This window comes from Bos mutus, chromosome 3, assembly GCF_027580195.1.
Source record: "Bos mutus isolate GX-2022 chromosome 3, NWIPB_WYAK_1.1, whole genome shotgun sequence".
Lineage (NCBI taxonomy): Eukaryota > Metazoa > Chordata > Mammalia > Artiodactyla > Bovidae > Bos > Bos mutus.
In genome coordinates this window covers 40,865,929-40,887,042 of record NC_091619.1, presented here as the reverse complement: position 1 = coordinate 40,887,042, position 21,114 = coordinate 40,865,929, and the positions used below count along the sequence as shown (strand labels likewise).

Below are 21,114 nucleotides of genomic sequence, written 5' to 3'. Positions count from 1 at the left end.
TTGTTGCTGGGCCTAACCTAACTATGGCAGAATACACATTCTTCTCAAGTGTATGTGGAACATTCTCCCAAAAAGATGACACATCATGTCACAAAAGAGGTCCTAACAGTGTAGAACGTTGAAACTATATGAAATATCTTCTCTGACCACAGTGGAATTAAACTGGAAATCAATAGCAAAAGGAAAGCAAGAGCATTAAAAAAATACGTGGAAATTAACACACTCTATAACAACCAATGGGTCAAAGAACAAATCACAAGAGAATTCAGAAAATACATGGAGACAAATGAAAACAAAAACACAACATATCAAAATGTATGGAATGCAGCAAAACCTGTACAAAGAGGGAAGTTCATAGCTATAAACGCATGCATTAAAAAAATAAAAAGATCTCAAGTCAACAATCTAACCTTAAACCTTACAACTCAAGGAACTAGAAAAAGAACAACAAACTAAATTCAAAGTCAGGAGAAGGAAGGAAACAATAAGGTTAGAGCAGAGACAAATACAATAAGAATAGAAAAATAATAGGAAAAAGTCAACAACACCTAGAGTTAGTTTTTTGAAAAGATTAAGAAAATTGACAGAACTTTCCTAAACCAACTAAGAAAAAGAAAGAGACTCAGTTATCTAAAATAAGAAAGAGGAGATATTACAACTGATATCAGAGAGATAGAAAGAATTGTAGGAGATTGCTATGGATAATTATATGCCAACAAATTGGATAACCTATGAGAAACTGCTAAATTTCTAGAAGCATGCAACCTACCAAGGCTGAATCATGAAGAAATTTTAAAAATGTGAACAAACCTATTATTAGTGAGAAGATTAAAGCAGTAATCAAAAACCTTTCAACAAAGAAAAGACCATGATTAGATGGTTTCACTGATGAATTCTACCAAAAATTTAAAGAAATATTAGCACCGGTTTTTTCACACGATTTCAAAGATTTGAAGCAAAGAGAAGGCTCCCAAACTCATGAGGCCAGTGTTAACCTGATACTGATATCAGATAAAGACACAACAAGAAAACTATAGATCAGTATCCTTGATGAGTTTTGACTTAAAAATCCTAAGCAAAACAGAAGGCAAATCAAATTCAACAGCATATAAAAAGGATCATATATTGTAACTAGGGGAGATTTATACTTGGAAAATAAGGATGGTTCAACACATGAAAATCAGTCAGTATAATACACCACAAGAGTAGAATGAAGGAAGAAAGGATGTATTCATCTTGAAACAATGCAGAAAAGCGACAAAAGTAAACACCTTTTCATGATTAAAAACACTCATCAAACCAAGAATAGAAGGAAATTACCTCAACGTAATAACAGCCATATAAGAGAAACTAAACCTGGGGAAAACTGAACACTTTTCCTCTAAGATCGTGAACAAGGCAAGGATGCCCAATTTTCCCACTCGGTTGGTTCAGTCACTCAGTCGTGTCCGACTCTTTGCGACCCCATGAATAGCAGCACGCCAGGCCTCCCTGTCCATCACCAACTCCCAGAGTCTACTCAAACTCATGTCCATTCAGTCGGTGATGCCATCCAGCCATGTCATCCTCCATCATCCCTTCTCCTCCTGCCCCCAATCCCTCCCAGCATCAGGGTCTTTTCCAATGAGTCAACTCTTTGCATCAGGTGGCCAAAGTATTGGAGTTTCAGCTTTAGCATCTGTCCTTCCAAAGAACACCCAGGACTGATCTCCTTTAGGATGGACTGGTTGGATCTCCTTGCAGTCCAAGGGATTCTCAAGAGTCTTCTCCAACACCACAAAAGCATCAATTCTTCAGCACTCAGCTTTCTTCACAGTCCAACTCTCACATCCATACATGACCACTGGAAAAACCATAGCCTTGATAGACGGACCTTTGTTGGCAAAGTAGTGTCTCTGCTTTTGAATATGCTACCTAGGTTGGTCTTAACTTTCCTTCCAGGGAGTAAGCATCTTTTAATTTCATGGCTGCAGTCACCATCTGCCGTGATTTTGGAGCCCCCCAAAATAAAGTCTGACACTGTTTCCACTGTTTCCCCACCGGATGCCATGATCTTCGTTTTCTGAATGTTGAGCTTTAAGCCAACTTTTTCACTCTCCACTTTCACTTTCATCAAGAGGCTTTTGAGTTCCTCTTCACTTTCTGCCATAAGGGTGGTGTCATCTGCATATTTGAGGTTATTGATATTTCTCCCGGCAATCTTGATTCCAGCTTGTGTTTCTTCCAGCCCAGCGTTTCTCATGATGTACTCTGCATATAAGTTAAATAAGCAGGGTGACAATATACAGCCTTGACATACTCCTTTTCCTATTTGGAACCAGTCTGTTGTTCCATGTCCAGTTCTAACTGTTGCTTCCTGACCTGCATACAGATTTCTCAAGAAGCAGATCAGGTGGTCTGGTATTCCCATCTCTTTCAGAATTTTCCACAGTTTATTGTGAACCACACAGTCAAAGGCTTTGGCATAGTCAGTAAAGCAGAAATAGATGTTTTTCTGGAACTCTCTTGCTTTTTCCATGATCCAGTGGATGTTGGCAATTTGATCTCTGGTTCCTCTGCCTTTTCTAAAACCAGCTTAAACATCTGGAAGTTCATGGTTCACGTATTACTGAAGCCTGGCTTGGAGAATTTTGAGCATTACTTTACTAGCATGTGAGATGAGTGCAATTGTGCAGTAGTTTGAGCATTCTTTGGCATTGCCTTTCTTTGGGATTGGAATGAAAACTGACCTTTTCCAGTCCTGTGGCCACTGCTGAGTTTTCCAAATTTGCTGGCATATTGAGTGCAACACTTTCACAGCATCATCTTTCAGGATTTGAAATAGCTCAACTGGAATTCCATCACCTCCACTAGCTTTGTTCATAATGATGCTTTCTAAGGCCCACTTGACTTCACATTCCAGGATGTCTGGCTCTAGGTGAGTGATCACACCATCGTGATTATCTTGGTCATGAAGATCTTTTTTGTACAGTTCTTCTGTGTATTCCTGCCACCTCGTCTTAATATCTTCTGCTTCTGTTAGGTCCATACCCTTTCTGTCCTTTATAAAGCCCATCTTTGAAGAAATGTTCCCGTGGTATCTCTAATTTTCTTGAAGAGATCTCTAGTCTTTCCCATTCTGTTGTTCTCTTCTATTTGTTTGCATTGATTGCTGAGGAAGGCTTTCTTCTCTCTCCTTGCTATTCTTTGGAACTCTGCATTCAGATACTTATATCTTTCCTTTTCTCCTTTGCTTTTTGCTTCTCTTCTTTTCACAGCTATTTGTAAGGCCTCCTCAGACAGCCATTTTGCTTTTTTGCATTTCTTTTCCATGGGGATAGTCTTGATCCCTGTCTCCTGTACAATGTCACGAACCTCATTCCATAGTTCATCAGGCACTCTGACTATCAGATCTATGGTATCTTTTTGCAGAACTAGATTTTTTAAAATCCTAAAACTTGTGTGGAATATGGAGAGACTGTGAATAGCCAAAACAACCTCAAGAGAGAAGAACAAAGTTGGAGGCCTCCCAGTCCCTGATTTCAAAATGTACACCAAAGCAACAGTGATTGAGATGGTGTGGTCTGGCATAAAGACAGAGATGGAGAGCAGTAAGGTGAATAGAGAGCCCAGTAATAAATGTTTGCGTATAAATAGCCAAATGATTTTTGCTAAGAGTGCCTAGACTACACAATGCAGATAAGGCAGTCTTTTCACCAAATGGTTTTGGAAAAACTGGATATCAACACGCAAAAAATGAAATTGGACCTTTACACCACAATAAAAAATTAAACTCAAAATGGATTAAAGACTTCAAACATATGATCTAAAACTATTAAAACTCTAGGCAAAAACATAGAAAAGTTTTAGGATATTGGTGTTTGGAGTGATTTTTTTTTTGGTTTTTTTTTTGATGGAAACCAAAGAAGACAGGCAACAAAATAAAAAATAGACAAGTTGGACTTTACCTAACTTAAGAACTTCTGCTTTTCAAAAGAAACAGTTGGCAGAGTAATTTTTGGAACTGTCAAAAAAAGTCAGTTTATGGAATTGAAGCAAACAATTGCAAATCATGTATCTTGTATGATGTTAATATTCAGACTATATAAGAAGGTCTACAACTGAACAACAAAGTAAACCAATTTAAAAAGAAGCAAAGGATTTTAATAGACATTTCTCTAAAGATTTATACCTGCCAATAAGCCCGTGAAAAGATGCTCAATATTGCTAATAAATAGGGAAATGCAAATCCAAATGACAAGACATCACCTTACACCCATCAGGATGCCATGCTGTGCTTAGTTGCTCAGTCCTGTCCGACTCTTTGTGACCCCATGGACAGAGGACCCTGCTGGGCTACAGTCCATGGGGATTCTCCAAGCAAGAATACTAGAGTGAGTTGCCATGCCCTCCTCTAGAGGATCTTCCCAACCCAGGGATTCAACCCAAGTCTCCCACAATGCAGGTGGATTCTCTACCTTCTGAGCCACCAGGGAAACCCATGAACACTGGAATGGGTAGCCTATCCCTTGTCCAGGGGATTTTCCTGACCCAGGAATCAAACTGGGGAATCCTGCATTACAGGTGGATTCTTTACCAGTTGAGCTACCATGGAAGCCCACCCATCAGGTTGTCCCCTATCAAAAGAATAAATAATACCTGTAGGCAAGGATGTGGAGAATTTGGAGCCTTTGTTTACTTTTGGAAGGAATGTAAAATGGTGCAGCCATTGTAGAAATTAGTAGCCATGTTCTTCAGAAAGTTGAAAGTAGAGTTATATAACCTAGCAATTCCATTTCTGGGTACATGTCCAAAAGAACTCAGAGGAGGATTGCAAAGAGATACTCATGCCCATGTTCATTGCAGCATTATTCACAATAGGTAAGAGGTAGAAGTAACCCACATCTCCATCAACAGATGAATGTATAAAGAACATGTGGTATATACATATAGTATAATATTATACAGCCTTTAAAAAGAAGGAGATTCTGTCATACACTTCATCATGAAACTTCAGGACATTAAACTAAATAAGCCAGTCACAAAGAGCAAATATTGTATGAGTTGAATTATATTGACATATATAAAGTAGTCAGAAATATGGAAACAGAGTAGAAGGATGTTGCCAAGGGTTGGGAGCAGGAGGGATGGGGAATATAGTGTTTAATGGGTAAAGAGTTTTAGTGTTGCAACATGAAAAAAGTTCTAGAGATCTTTTGTACAAACTTGACACTATAACAAAAAAGAATAAGGAAGATCTCTATATGATTCAGTTCAGTTCAGTCTCTCAGTTGTGTCCAACTCTTTGTGACCCCATGGACTGCAGCACACCAGGCTTCCCTGTCCATCTCCAACTCCTGGAGCTTGCTCAAACTCATGTTCATCAAGTAGATGATACCATCCAACCATCTCATCTTCTGCTGTACCCTTCTCCTCCCGCCTTCAATCTTTCCCAGCATCAAGGTCTTTTCCAATGAGACAGTTCTTTGCATCAGATGGCTAAAGTATTAGAGTTTCAGCTTCAACATCAGTCCTTCCAGTGAATATTCATGGCTGATTTCCTTTAGGATGGATTGGTTTGATCTCCTTGCAGTCCAGGAGACTCTCGAGTCTTCTCCAATACCACAGTTCAAAAGCATCAATTCTTCAGTGCTCATCTTTCTTTATAGTCCAATTCTCACATCCATACACGACTACTGGAAAAACCATAGCTTTGACTAGATGAACCTTTGTTAGTAAAGTAATGTCTGCTTTTTAATATGCTGTCTAGGTTTGTCTTAGCTTTCCTTCCAAGGAGCAAGCGTCTTTTAATATCATGGCTGCAGTCACAATCTGCAGTGATTTTAGAACCCAAAGATATAAAGTCTCTCACTGTTTCCCCATAGTTTCCTCATCTATTTGCCATGAAGTGATTGGACTGAAAGTCATGATCTTAGTTTTCTGCATGCTGAGTTTTAAGGCAACTTTTTCAGTCTCCTCTTTCACTTTCAATCAAGAGGCTCTTTAGTTCTTTTTGCTTTCTGCCATAAGGGTCATGTCATCTGCGTATCTGAGGTTATTGATATTTCTCCCGATAATCTTGATTCCAGCTTGTGTTTCATCCAGCCTGGCATTTTGCATGATGTACTCTGCATATAAGTTAAATAATCAGGGTGACAATATACAGCCTTGACATACTCCTTTCGTATTTGGAACCAGTCTGTTGTTCCATGTCCAGTTTTAACTGTTGCTTCTTGACCTGCATACAGATTTCTCAGGAGGCAGGTCAGATGGTCTGGTATTCCCATTTCTTTAAGAATTTTCCACAGTTTGTTGTGATCCACACAGTCAAAGGCTTTGGCGTAGTCAATAAAATAGAAGTAGTTGTTTTTCTGGAACTCTCTTGCTTTTTCAATGATCCAGTGAATGTTGGCAATTTGATCTCTGGTTCCTCTGCCTTTTCTAAATCCAGCTTGAACATCTGGAAGTTCACAGTTCACATATTGTTGAAGTCTGGCTTGGAGAATTTTGAGCATTACGTTGGTAGCCTGTGAGATGAGTGCAGTTTGCGGTAGTTTGAGCATTCTTTGGCATTGCCTTTCTTTGGGATTGGAATGAAAACTGACCTTTCCAGTCCTGTGGCCACTGCTGAGTTTTCCAAATGTGCTGGCATATTGAGTGCAGCACTTTCATAGCATCATCTTTTAGGATTTCAAATAGATCAACAGGAATTCCATCACCACCACTAGCTTTGGTAATGAGGCATTGTTTTCAAGCTATACTGTTAAGAAAACAAAATAGCATTTGATATGTAGCACCTGATATATAAGAGTACAGCATAAGACAGGTTAAATGTAGCACTTTATCTTTTCCATAAGGAAAGATGCATATATAATCTGCATGTTCACAGAACAAATTGAAAACGAATATAAGAAATATAGTTACCTCTAGACTGAGGAAGGGATTAGAAATGAGGCTTATATGTTTAATATACTTTTGACTTTGGAATCATAGACATTTTTAGCCTTTAAAAAAGTAAATTTTAAAAGGTTGAAAGTACGTTGAGTTTTTTTAACTCTTAATTTATACCTACCAAAAGAAAAAATATTACTCCCTTTTGATTATACATTTTCAATGTTCATTGTTAATTTACGTGTAATTACTTTGAAATTCTCCACCACTAGGTATGGCCTGCACTTAAGTTGCTCTGTTCTCTCGCTTAATTTATCCTTTGAAAACATGATTTCTACTCCTACCTCAGCAGCTAAATATTTTAAAGTAGTCAGCCTCCAGTGTAGCAGTGTAGCAATTAGAAATCTACTTTGAGATATTTAATATACTCCCACGGTGATATTTTAGGTTTAATTTGGATAAGCAAATAAAGGTACTTTTTCCTTTGCTTTTCATTTCCTATGTTAGATTTGCTTCCCACAGACATCTGACTTTGAAAGTTATCATTGAGTATGGGCACAGAACAGAAAGTAGGTGTCAGGGTTTGCTTCTGTTCAGCTTTTGACTGTACCAGTCACCTCTCAGATGGCAGAAGACTTTCATATTTTTATTACCGTTCATCTTTTCCTGAGCTTAAATTTTTTTTATGATCCAGGCCTTCAATACACTTTGAAGGCCAGCTTCTCCAAAAGTCAGAGCTCTCCTTTAGGTAGAGGTGCCTTGGGAGCACTAACAGAGCCACCTTGATGACTTAATTAGAAGTCTTACCGAGCAGTTGAGAGTGTTTACTTCTGAGCATAGCTGCCTGGGTTCAAATCCTGTTTCGACCGTTTGTCTGTGTGACCTTGGGCAAGTCACTTAACCTCAGTTTTTAATCTCGAAAGTGGAAATGACAGTTAACGTTTACCTCATAACTTGTTATATGTGGACTAAGTTAAGATATATTAAGTCTAGACCAGCCCTGCCACTTGGCAGGCATTGTATAAGTGTTAACTGCTTAACTTGGAAGTAGCTAGACACAGTTTAGCTCAGATTACTAATAGCCTTATTGAACCTAGGTATTGATCAGCACCCTGGTCCCATTCCTTTTAAGATTTTTCTCACTGATCTTAAGGCCTTTTTGTTTTGAGTTAAAACTTGCAATTGCTGAAGCCATTTAATAATAAGTCGGTTTTGATAGTATTAATATATAAATATTTCTTGCCATCTCATCTGGTTTTTGAAATAAAGTCACTCTTCACCATTTTTTAAATGGCAGATTTCCTTAAAGAGCTTCATCTCCTGCCTTTGTCCATGTTAGCGTAGCCACCGCTTTCAGTGGGTCACAGAGGGAGTAGAGAGGTGCCTCCAGTTCTCATTAGCTTTTAGATGCAAATGTTACCATATTTAATACGAATAATAAGATTTATTCCAGTCTTCTCTCAAAACTGTATCTTGTGGTGTTCTTTGCCCTCTTACTTCTATTCCATTGTCTCTCGCCATTTCCTGCCCTCTTGAGAGGATATTAGCATGAGTTCTCATTCATTTTTCATATTTATTTGCACCTTTGTGCTTCATGGATACATATGTTATCACTTTTATTTTCTGTTTATATTGTTGGTGTGATTTTAGTTTTTTATTCATGAGAATATTCTTTTTCAAGAGAATGAAAAGCCTTTATTAAGATAACAAGTTGCATGTTAAGAGTTGGGAATGCGGATTGCTCCTGGCTAAGTATAATTAATTCTTTGTCACCTATACTTGAACAGAGGATAAGATACTTCTGCTTCTATTTATTAGAGATTCTTCTGGGGGGATGATTCTTTTAAGGGCCTTTTACTGCTTTGTTATTTAGCTGTTATTGTGAAGTGTTGAAAGTCATATCAAACAAGGGCTGTTCGACATTTTAATAATCTTCCACTAGTGTTTGAAATTTTACAGTAGACGGTACATTCAGCAGACGTGTGTCCAGCACTTACTATGTTCCATGCACTGTGCGTGGCGCTGGGAATAAAAAGAACACAACCTGGTCTCTGACCCCAGAGGACTCAGTCTTCATGAGACACTGCAGTGTCGAGAAGAAAGCTTTAGTGTTGGAGTTATTACCTCCAGTTCTGCTGCTTACCAATATGTAGCAAAGAGCGAGTTGTCTTAATCTCTCTGAGATGGTTTTTTCTTCTATAAAATGAAGGACTTGGTCTAAATAAGCTCTTATGATCTTGTGTGTATCTCTTATTCCAACATTTTCTTAACGCTACTTAAATTGTTATGAGGATCCAATTGGAAACAAATTCATTTTCTTAAAGCTACTTAAATTGTTGTGAGGATCAAATTGGAAAAAAATTTATTAAAGTACTTTATTAATAGTACTTAAAGAAACTATTAAGTTTTGTTTAAACAAAGACATTATTATCTGCTAATTTGACATTATTTACAAATGCTTTTGGTCCAGAGACCAGATAGATGCATTAAGTGTTATAACTAAGTTCAAGAACTTTAGAGAAAAGAGTAACTTTTTCATGATGTTGGCTCCAAGTTCTAGGGGTATTTTAGGATATCATACTGTCTCTCTTATTGAGTAAAATAGGTACTCTGTAAATATGCACTGATTTAAACAATAGATTTCAGAAACTCAGTATAATTATAAGGTAAATCACAATGCCTGTGGTTTTAGGTTTTCTGTTCTGTATTAGGCTTATGAAATTCTGGGTTTATAGATAATTGTTTTTTACAGTGGAATAATTGTGTTTGTGCAAATATGACTGTATATTTATAGCTTATCAACAAGATCACCATGCCTAAATGTAGAATACATTGCTTTTCAGGGTCAATTTTCTTTGGCTTCTTTTGTCCACTAAACATTTTGAGTATATGACATATGCTAGAAAATACTTCAAATTTATAGGCTCTTTTATAAATGAGCCTATATGTTTATGTTTGTGGGTTATAAAAACCACTGATAATATGCAGGAAGACTTAGTCCATTAGCCAGTTCAAAAAAGTTGAATCAGTAATTATGTTTTAATTATTATTAATAGGTATTTGTTCTCAGATTTAAGTGATGGTTTCAACTCTCTAGAATTCTTTATTGTTAAGGATTATGATTATTGCTAGTCTGATTGTTCTTCAAGTTTTCATAATGTATATCCTTTTCTTTGATTTATTTATAATTATTGCTAGACAATTTTATTTACTGTTGAAATGGTGAGACTTTCACTAAATGCTTTTGAAGTAAAATTTTCATTTGCAGAGTTACTGGCAATAAAGAGTAATAGCTAACTGTTGCTTATTTAATCTGCTCTCATGTAAACTTTCATATTAATTGTAAATTTCTAATTATATGACTGTAAATTTGACTTAGCTTTTGAGGAATAAAAATATTAGCATGTTTTACTGGTAAACTCATGTACCTAATGAGTCATTCTTTTTATATATGCTAGGAAAATGGTATTTCATTGTTAAAGCTGGAATTGAGTTAGTCAACCAGAAGTGAACCTCTAATTGTTTCCAAATGCTTACTTTTTGGGTTTGGATGCAGCTCTAAGTCTTAGCTCAGTCAGGAATTTGCTAAGTTTGTCTTTTTCCCCATATCCTTTCATTATGGCTAGATAGATCCATGCTAAAATCTGTTTTATGATTCCCTATTACAGTAGTTAATCAGAAAAATATGGGCACAAACTCCTGAGCTAAACACAATTTTAAAAAACAAAAATAGAGTTTCTGCAGGTTTCTTTTACATTTTTATAACCTTTGAGATTATTATAGAAATTGACTTTGATTTTAAATTGCTTATCACCACACTTGATTTAGCAAGTACTTTTTTCTCCCCACCCCAGTTTCATGACCTAGTTATAGCTCCTACAGCTGAAATTCTTAACAATATTTTAATATTATTATTGGAGAAAATTAGCCTGATGTTTCCATGTGCTTTGGTGAAATGCTTGCTGCTCTTGAATGTAAACATTTTATTAAAATTCTACCTAAGTAGACCACCATTTGAAATTTTATAGTGTAGCAAAGTCAGTAAAAACCTCATTGGTACACTCTCTATATATTATTATCTTATATTAGTTATAGCTTTCATTTAATTATTTTAAAATAGATGCTGGCTTCTAATATTAATTTTATTAAAGTGTTTGTCTGCATTATGGTTTTTGAATTGTGTTAAAATGGGGGATCTCTAAATTCTGTTAATTCTAATACTGTGTTATCTGTGATCATGGATCTTCACCGGTTCTAGAATCCTCAAACTAAGGGCCACATGTGAAAGTAAATTTTAGGAGAAAAAGAGAAGTACTAGTTGTTATTCACTGTTGTTTTTACAGAGAGTAGCAGACTTTGAGAGGCAACACCATGGATTATACACGTACACATTTGAACAAAGATTTGGATAAATTTGTAGATGGTTGTTCTTGGTGACTTATTCAATTCAGTTCAGTCACTCAATCATGTCCAACTCTTTGCGACCCCATGGACTGCAGCACGCCAGGCCTCCCTGTCCATCACCAACTCCCAGAGTTTACTCAAACTCATGTCCATTGAGCTGGTGATGCCATCCAAACATCTCATCCTCTGTCGTCCCCTTCTTCTCCTGCCTTCAATCTTTCCCAGCATCAGGGTCTTTTCCAACAAGTCAGTTCTTCACATCAGGTAGCTAAAGTATTGGAGTTTCAGCTTCAACATCAGTCCTTCCATTGAATACTCAGGACTGATCTCTTTTAGGATGGACTGGTTGGATCTCCTTGCAGTCCAAGGGACTCTCAAGAGTCTTCTCCAACAGTTCAGTTCAGTTCAGTCGCTCAGTTGTGTCTGACTCTTTCCGACCCCATGAATCGCAGCACACCAGGCCTCCCTGTCTATCACCAACTCCCGGAGTTCACCCAAACTCATGTCCATTGAGTCGGTGATGCCATCCAGCCATCTCATCCTCTGTCATCCCCTTCTCCTCCTGCCCCCAATCCCTCCCAGCATCAGAGGCTTTTCCAGTGAGTCAGCTCTTCGCATGAGGTGGCCAAAGTATTGGAGTTTCAGCTTTAGCATCAGTCCTTCCAAAGAACACCCAGGACTGATCTCCTTTAGGATGGACTGGTTGGATCTCCTTGCAGTCCAAGGGACTCTCAAGAGTCTTCTCCAACACCACAGTTCAAAAGCATCAATTCTTCGGTGCTCAGCTTTCTTCACAGTCCAACTCTCACATCCATACATGACCACAGGAAAAACCATATCCTTGACTAGACGGACCTTTGTTGGCAAAGTAATGTCTCTGCTTTTGAATATGCTATCTAGGTTAGTCATGACTTTCCTTCCAAGGAGTAAGTGTCTTTTAATTTCATGGCTGCAGTCACCATCTGCAGTGATTTTGGAGCCCCAGAAAATCAAGTCTGTCACTGTTTCATGTATTTGGTGACTTATTAGGAGACTGTATTAAAGAAATGTCTTTGCTGTTTTAAAACTGATTTCCTTAAGGATTAATCTAGATTGGACTTAACTCTCTTGTATTAATTGTGCTTTAGCTCTTTTGGGGGAAAGTCTTAAACTAGCCTTAGGTATACTAAGACAAAGATTTTAAAAGTTTTTTGCAAGATTATATTTTATAACTATTGCTTAAGTAATATCACTGCTCATATTGCATGCCTTTTATTACAGTAAAATCCATGTTCTCTTCTCTTCCTTTCTTCCTCACATTGTTATAAAGGGTATAGTTTTTTAATTAATTTTTGGCTGCACCTGGTCTCTGTTGCCTTTTTGCAGGCTCTCTCTAGTTGTGGCAGGCTTTCATTATAGTGGCTTCTCTCGCTGTGGAGCACAGGCTCGAGGTGCGTGGGCTTCAGTAGTTGTGGCACACGGGCTCAGTCGTTGTGGCGCATGGGCTTAGTTGCTCTGAAGCATGTGGAATCTTCCTGGATCAGGGGTCAAACCCTTGTTCCCTGCATTGGCAGGCAGATCCTTATCCACTGCACCACCAGGGAAGTCGGAAAGATGTAGTTTTTATTTTTAAAAGTATGTTTAAGAGTAAGTTATCAACATACTAATTAAAAAACCATTTGCCAGAAGTTCCTGGGAAGTGAAAACGGATACAGGCTTTTAATCTACAGTTGTTTTTTATTCATGTGTGTCTTTTTCCAAATGGTGAGTCAATCCAACAAATGTTTGTTTTGTAGTTTCCATTGATCTCTACAGGCTTTTTCAATACTGTTGAGTTCCTTTGAAGTAAGGCATTGTGAATTATTTATCTTTTTATTTCTGGTGCCTAGCACATGCCTGGCACATGGTAAAGAAGCAGTAAATGTTTGTAGACTTGAACTGTTCAAAATTGATTTTGTAGTCAGAAGACCTGTTATTATTCTAGCTGTCCCATTCACTAGCTTTAACCTTAAGCAAGTTACTTTGGTACACTAGGTCTCCATTTCCACAACTCTAGAGTAAGATTCCATCTGATTCTAGAAGATCTGATGCCAAGCAAAGCATGTAGTACTTATTGTTTATTTGTATTGATTGCATAATAAAATCTATTTGCAGACTTACCTAATTAGTAATGGATGAGATTGGTTTGCAAAGTATACCTCAGTTGATGATACTGGCATGTTGTTGCTTTTTAGTATACAAAGGCAACTTATATTTCATTTCCAAATATATTCTCTCTCTAGTATTCCTTGTACTTTGACCATTTTTTTTCTTACTGAATGAAAACAAAGATGGAAGAAATTACCAAGAAATTTAATCTATTCCTTTATTTTATAGATGAGAAAACTGATGTTTTGGAAGGTTATACTACTTGTCTAAACCTGTTTAATGGCAGAGTTAGAACCTAGGTTGTATGATTTACACTTGAGTGATTTTTTCCACATCAGGTATCTCCAGGCATTATTAGCAGTTTCTTGAGATAAAGATTGAAGAAGAAGTTATCAAAATAGCTAAAGTTAGTGGGCATGTGAAAAAAATACTTTTTTCTTATTCTCAAACAGTTATTCTGGGAGAACTACTTTTGTACCTCATCTCCTGAGAAGTACAATAAGGAAAGTAGGAAAACAAAAATTGTTTAAGTTAGATATATAAAAGCATTTAGTTATGGATCCTTTCTTTTTCCTGAGAAATGAGGATGGAGAGAGGAAAGAAGAATGTCATAATTGAATTATGCCTTGTTATTCTACTATGATGGTTTTTTTTGCCTTTTTGGTATATCCAGGGAACCTTCACCTTTTTAATAACAGCACAGTGAATAGAAACAGACATTACTGTTCAGGTTGAATGAAAGGATAACCACTGTTCTTTCACTGTCAAGATCCTTAACCCCAATTCTAGTTGTTATCCACCCATTTAACCTCCAGCCTTACTATAGATATCACAAATTTTTTGTAAGAGCACAGAGAAGAACTTCATAGAGTTTGGAGGACAGTTTGGGATCAGGGAATATCCCCTGCAAGGGGTGACACTGAGATTTTAAAGAAGGACTAGAAGCCAGATTAAAGGACAGTTTAGGGACGTTTAGAGAGGTTACAGCATGAGACAAAGCGTGAAAGGAAGAAACAGCAGAAAGTGAAGTACAGTGTGTTTATGTTTTAGAGAGCGTAAAATGTGAAGCAAGAATGATAGGAAGTGAAGCTAGAGTTTACATCTAATTCCCCAGGCAGTTCAGTTCAGTTCAGTTGCTCAGTCGTGTCCGACTCTTTGCGACCCCAAGGACTGCAACACACCAGTCAGTAGGGAGCTGCTAATGGATTTTCCTTTTTTTTTTTTTTTTGAGGGAAATATAGAGTCAGATTCTGATTTTAGTTAGATTAGTCTAATAGCTTTATACAGAATGGTTCTATTAGTTGTCGATGGTAAGATAAGAACTTACACAAAAAGAGCATAGCTAAAATGACACACATTATTATATTTGCCTTGGTTCAGGAACTTGAGCATGGCTAACTGGGCTCCCTGGCTCAGGCTCCCTCACACGGTGAAGTCAAGGTGTCAGCCAGGGCTATAGTCATTCTAATGCTCGTCTCGGGGAGAATCTACTTCCAGTCTCACTGAGTATTGAGTTTCTTTGGGGCTCTTGGACTGAGGGTCTCGTTTCCTCTCCAGAAGCATCTCTTAGTTCCCGTTGCCTTGGGCCTCTGCCTAGGGCAGCTCACAGTGTGGCAGCTTTGAACAAGCAAGAGAGCAAGAGAGGAGGGTGGAAAAGATAGAAGCCAGAGTCTTTTACCTTAGAAGCATCACTTTTGCCATACTTGATGCATTAGGAGCAAGTCACTGGATCAAGGGGAGGGGATGACACAAGAGCACACACACTAGGGAGGCAGGGGTCTCTGGGATCCATCTTTGAAGCCGCCTGTCACAGTGGACTTAAGAAAATAAGACTAGAGGCAAAGGGACCACTTAGGAGGCTATTTGATAATCCAAGTGAAATGATAACGGAGATTATTGCAGACGTATGTAATAGAATGAAGGAGGGGGATGGAGGCAAGAAATGCTTAGCAGGTTAAGTCGTGAGAACTTGGTGATTTAGAGCATGAAGGTTTTAAGGGAAAAGAAGCAATTAAAGGTGGCATCTAATTGTTCTTGGCTAGCAAATCACTATCTGACTGAAGAATATTTTCACTTGAATGTGTCTTCAACTCCTGTCCATGTTGTGCTTTTATATGCATTACTGCTATTCTCTCCAAACTTTTTAGATTTTTAAACTTGCCCTTGGTGTTGCTTCCCTGGACTCCAGTTTCTCAATATCTCAATATCTCTCAGTGTCTGTTTAATTTTCCTATTTGTCTCTGTTCCTACTTTTACCCTCCTAACCCAGCTACTTATCTCTGTATACAAAGTGTGGAAACAGTTTCTTAATTTCTTCTCTGAGGCCTTTCCTTTCTTTAATCTAGATTCTAAAACATCTAATTGCTACATACATTTATCTTTCATTTAACCAACAAGTATTGTGGGCCCACTTTGTGACCAGCACTTTACCGGGCCTCCTTGGGAATATAACAGCAAGACAAGCATTGTCCCTATTCCTCTGATCATTAATATCCTCTCTTTCTTTTCTGTCTGTCAAAAATAACACTAATCTTTTAAGTTATCCACTTCACCTTCTACCTTCCTTAAAAGGTGTGTGTTTTGTTTTGTTTTCTCTTTATCTCCTATAGCTATGGGGTTTCTGGGGTTTCCCAAGTGGTTCAGTTGTAAAGAGTCCACCTGCCAATGCAGGAGACACGAGTTTGATCCCTGGGTCGGGAAGATCCCCTGGAGTAGGAAATGGCTACTCACTCCAGTATTCTTGCCTAAAGAATTCCATGGACAGAGGAGCCTGGCGGGCCACAGTCCATGGAGTTGCAAAGAGTTGGGCAACATTGAGCATGCACACAACCTTTAGCTATAATCAGGAGGGGTTTTACTCTAGAAACATTGAGATTCTATAAGTTTAAAACAAAGCACTGGCTTCAGCTATTAAATGTAATGAAGCTATTCCTGACCTTGCCTTTCAATCAGCATCAAGCATTAGAGCAGTGACTGTCTGCTCACTCCAGTAACTTACTGGACTCCCCCTGGAGGGCTTTCTAAAAATATTTATACTTCACCTTTTCCTCATAGATTCTCATTCAGTATGTTAGGAATGAAAAGAAACCACACTCTTAAGGTAAATTTGATGTGTTGCTAGTTTAGAAAACTGTTGCAGTAGAGTCACCCTCACCATTAACTGTTTTGTGTGCATTTAACCATCTAAATAGAGCTTCCCTGGTGGCTCAGAGGTTAAAGCGTCTACCTACAATGTGGGAGACCTAGGTTCGATCCCTGGGTTGGGAAGATCCCTTGGAGAAGGAAATGGCAACCCACTCCAGTATTCTTGCCTAGAGAATCCCATGGACGGAGGAGCCTGGTGGGCTACAGTCCTTGGGGTTGCAAAGAGTCAGACACGACTGAGCGACTTCACTTTCACTTTCAACCATCTAAATAGCCTAAAGCTTTAATTTCCAAATACCAGTTACAGACTAATTACATCAATTCATACGGTCTTTTGGGCCCTATCACTAGAGGTGCTGATTCTTCACTAGATCTGTGGTGATATCCAGGCTTCTGTTTTTTTTAATAATCAAAGAAGATTGATACATAATCAGATTGGGAAACCATTGGATGAATGAACCTAATATACTGTGTTAATTTTGTTTTTGTATTTTCCTTAACAGAACTGTTCAGATAAATGCATGTAGATGTTTGATAAATGTTAAGGACCAGTCAGCCATGATATGCTTTATAGATTATCTTGGAAGAGTCTAGCCCTTTGAAGTCATATTTTAAATGGCAGTTGAATGACTGCTTGTGTTTAGATTTTTAGATGCTCTAGTACTATTCAGTAGTATAATATTAGTATTATACTAATATTTCATACACTGAACTATTTCATTTAACTCTTTTTTCATACACTGATATATTTCATTTAACTCTTCTACTTTTACCTTAAATAATAACTTTTTTGTCCCATGAAAAATTTGGAACAGTGACTGGATTTTTTCCCTCATATTATTCTGATAAATCTTTGTTATATTCTACTGTCAGGAGGTATATTATTACGTTCTTGCAGGATAGGATGGTCAGAATGTGGCTCTAATAAGTTTGTTGTCTTCCTTTTCTACAGTGTTATTCCTCTCTTAAGAGAGTCTGTTGGAATATTAATGCAAAGAACTCCTCCGCTTTTGGAAAATACTTTACCTCAGTGCTATCAGAGGGTAAGTTTCAGTGCTTCCAGACCATTGGGTTTTAATTGTTTCCAAATTGTTGGGGGTTTCAACTTTTATAAATATGGGTAGCATGTGTGTATAATTTTATATTTCTTCCAAGATTAAAAGCTGACCATGAATGCCACTTAAACCAGAATAAAATCATTGGAAAATATTGAGCTTCACTAAAGAAATGTGGTAGAAATTGTCCTCATCTAGTCTAGAAATCCAGCAGCTCTTTTAAAATATAAATATGAATAGCAGATGGTATAAGCATTTCTTCAACATGTATTTTGTGAACCCCCCATCTTTTATGCCATGTATTCTTCTAAGGTCCTAGGGGTGTAATGGTAAACAAGATAGACAGGGTCTATCCAAGTATTTATGGTCTGGCAGGGAAACACAGGCACTAAACAAGAAATAAATAAGGAAATATCAGTGATGATTACTATAATAGAAATGAAACAAAGTGAGGTGGTAGACATGGATGGCGACATCAAATTTATTGAGAATGTCATATTCAAGGAAGCTGAAATCTTGTTGATTAGAAGGAGCCAGACATATGAAAATCTTGGAGAAGAGTGTTTCAAGCAAAGGAAAATGCTAATGCAAAAAGTTCTATGGCTGGAACTAATTTAGTGTATTTGAAAAACAGTGAGGAAAAGCCACTGTGGCTGAAGCATAATAGATAGAGGGAAGAGTGGCTGGAAAGGCTGGAGAGAATGACAGGGGACAGATGATACAGAAGTGTTGGTCTACTAAGAGGTTTAGATTTAATTCTGATTTTGTGGGAAGCATTAGAAAGCTTTTATGCAGGGAGAGTGTCACAGAACTTAAATTTTAAAAGCTTATTCTGCTTGCTATTAGAGAATAAATGCTAGGAAGAATGAAATCAAAGAAAACCAATTAAGAAGCTATTATCATTTAACTTGAAAAGTTATGGCTTGGACTACAGTGGTAGCAATGACAGTGGAGCTAAGTAGATATTTTGGATAAGTTTTTAGAGATAGATTATATTAGCAGTGGGGAGAAAAAGTGTTGAATTGCAACTAGCCTGGATCCTAATACTATTTGTTGAGGTTGATACAGGTGTGAGGGTGGAAAATCCTCCCATATCAAGAATTCTATTCTGGATATGTTAAGACTGAAATGCCTACTATACTTCTAAGTGAAATGTCACTGAAGTGCTTGGATGTGCAAATCTGGAATTTTAAGGACTGATTAGAACTAGGAGTTTTGATTCATCAACATATAAATAGCCTTTAAAACATTAGGATTGTATGAGATTACCATGGAAGGGTTCAGCTCTATTCTTTAGCTAAAGTTTCAACTCCAGATTTAGAGCATAGATAGAAAGGAAGCTGGAAAACCCAGAAGTTGAAGAAGGAGGAAGTAATCAACTGTGCCAAATGTTTCTGTGAGGCAATTCTAATAGAAACAAAGAAGTGACCATTGATTGGCATCATGAACAGCATTAATGGCTTTGATAAAAACATTTTCAGTAGATTTGGTGAAAGCTTGATATAGTAGATTAGGGTGGAAATGAATGGGGGAAGTAGAGATAGTGGTTACAGTCATTTCTTTTAAGAAGTGTTGTTAAAGGGAGTAGAAAAATGAGCTGAAAGCTTGGCTATGGATATAGTAAGAAGGGGAAGAGAATTAGTTAAAACAGCATCCCATAGAACATTACCCAGTAATGGAGATGTTCAATAATTACCTTGTCCAGTATGGAAGTCACAAGGAATCTGTGGCTGTTGAGCATTTGAAACTTAATAATTTTGAGCTAGTGCAACTAGTTTTTAGATTTCATTACATTTTCATGTATTTAGTCACATGTGTCGAGTGACTTCTGTATTGCACAGTTCAGTTTGGGAGCATGTGTGTTGCTAATGGGAACATGCCAACTGAGAGGAAGAAATTGATGATATGGTAGTGAAGCAAATTAATTTAATGAAGGAATCAAGTTCTTGAGAAGATGAGAAGGGATAGGATCCAAAGCATTAGGGAGGAATTAATTGTAGCTAGGAGCCAGGGGTACTGTATCCCACAAGGCAAGGCAGAGAATGCTGAAATAGATGAGGGTTGACTGGTAGATTTGGAGGGTCAGAAGAGCTTTTCTGTATGCCTCTATTTTTTCTCTGACTTACAGGGCAGTGTAATCATACAGAGAAATGAGAAGACCAGAGGCAAAAAGAGAAGGTGTAGAATAGTTCTTTTTGAAATAGGGAAAGTGAAATGCTGCCCATTTGACTTTTGTGGTTTTATGATTTTAAGGGAGGACCAGTCAGCATAATTGTGGAAGAGAAAGGGGCAATTTAGTGAATGCCTACTCTAAGCTGGCCCCTATACTAAGTGATGTACATATATTGTTTCTGTTCTTCAAATTAACCATGAAGGCTAAGTTTCCTATTCCTTTCCCTAGGAAAATTGAGTAAAATTGAGGCTCAGAAGATTTAAATAACTCAAAGGTCACAGATGGTAGCGGCTGAATCAGGATTCTAATCCATGTAATTCTGGCTTTAGAAGCTCCTGCTCTTTTTGTTACACCACACTGTCAGAACAAGAAGAGCAACATAGACTTTCATCTGTAACTACACTTTTGCACATTTTTAATTTGAGGAAAGTTAATGCCAATTTCTATAAGAGTCATTTCTTAACTTATGCTTTAGAATAACTTGCAAGAATGTACTTGTGCTGCTATTTCTATGGAGGTAGAAGAAATCTCTTCAGTCAACGTGTTGTTTCACTAGCATTGGTGTTTCACTACACCATTCGTGGGAGAAGGCAATGGCACCCCACTCCAGTCCTCTTGCCTAGAAAATCCCATGGACAGAGGAGAGCCTGGTAGGCTGCAGTCCATGGGGTCGCGAAGAGTCGGACACGACTGAGCGACTTCACTTTCACCTTCATGCATTGGAGAAGGAAATGGCAACCCACTCCAGTGTTCTTGCCTGGAGAATCCCAGGGACGGGGAGCCTGGTGGGCTGCTGTCTATGGGGTCACACAGAGTCGGACACGACTGAAGCGACTTAGCAGCAGCAGCAGCAGCACACCATTTGTGAGGATGCTCTTTAGAAAAATGTAGAGGATATCAACTTCACACTGCTCTGTCATTGGAGTCCTGAAAGAGGAAGAGAAAGTCCACCAGTAAAAGCAGTTTTGTTTTTTTTTAACGGGCACAGTGGGTATTGTCTCAGTTTCCCACCGGGAGTCTTGGAGCTCATAGAAGGTAATCCTATATGCATCAGATTCTGATAAAAATAAATATTTTGATAAAAAGTTCAACCTTTTCTTAGTTAACATCCCAAATAGATTACTTAAGAATCAGAGAATCTCAGAATTTGAAAAGATCTTATTATTCACTTGATCTCCTCTGCAACATTTAGTTGGTCATCCAGCTTCTTGACCATTTCCAGGAACCAGTGGTTAATCTCTTCACAGAGTAACCTCTTTCTCTTTTAAGTTGATCTAATTGTTATAAAGATCTTTTTACATTGAGCCTCTTTTAACTTCTGAGTTCTGATCTTAGTTCATC

General features: G+C 37.8%; 1 protein-coding gene across 1 annotated transcript in view; it reads left to right on the top strand.

Moving 5' to 3' along the window:
* Positions 1-21,114, top strand: part of SLC30A7 (solute carrier family 30 member 7) — a 99,611-nt gene that overhangs the window by 60,956 nt on the left and 17,541 nt on the right. Inside the window, exon 9 of the mRNA XM_005906282.2 lies at positions 17,498-17,588. Within this exon, the coding sequence (XP_005906344.1) occupies positions 17,498-17,588 (91 nt within the window). The remainder of the gene's footprint in view (positions 1-17,497; positions 17,589-21,114) is intronic.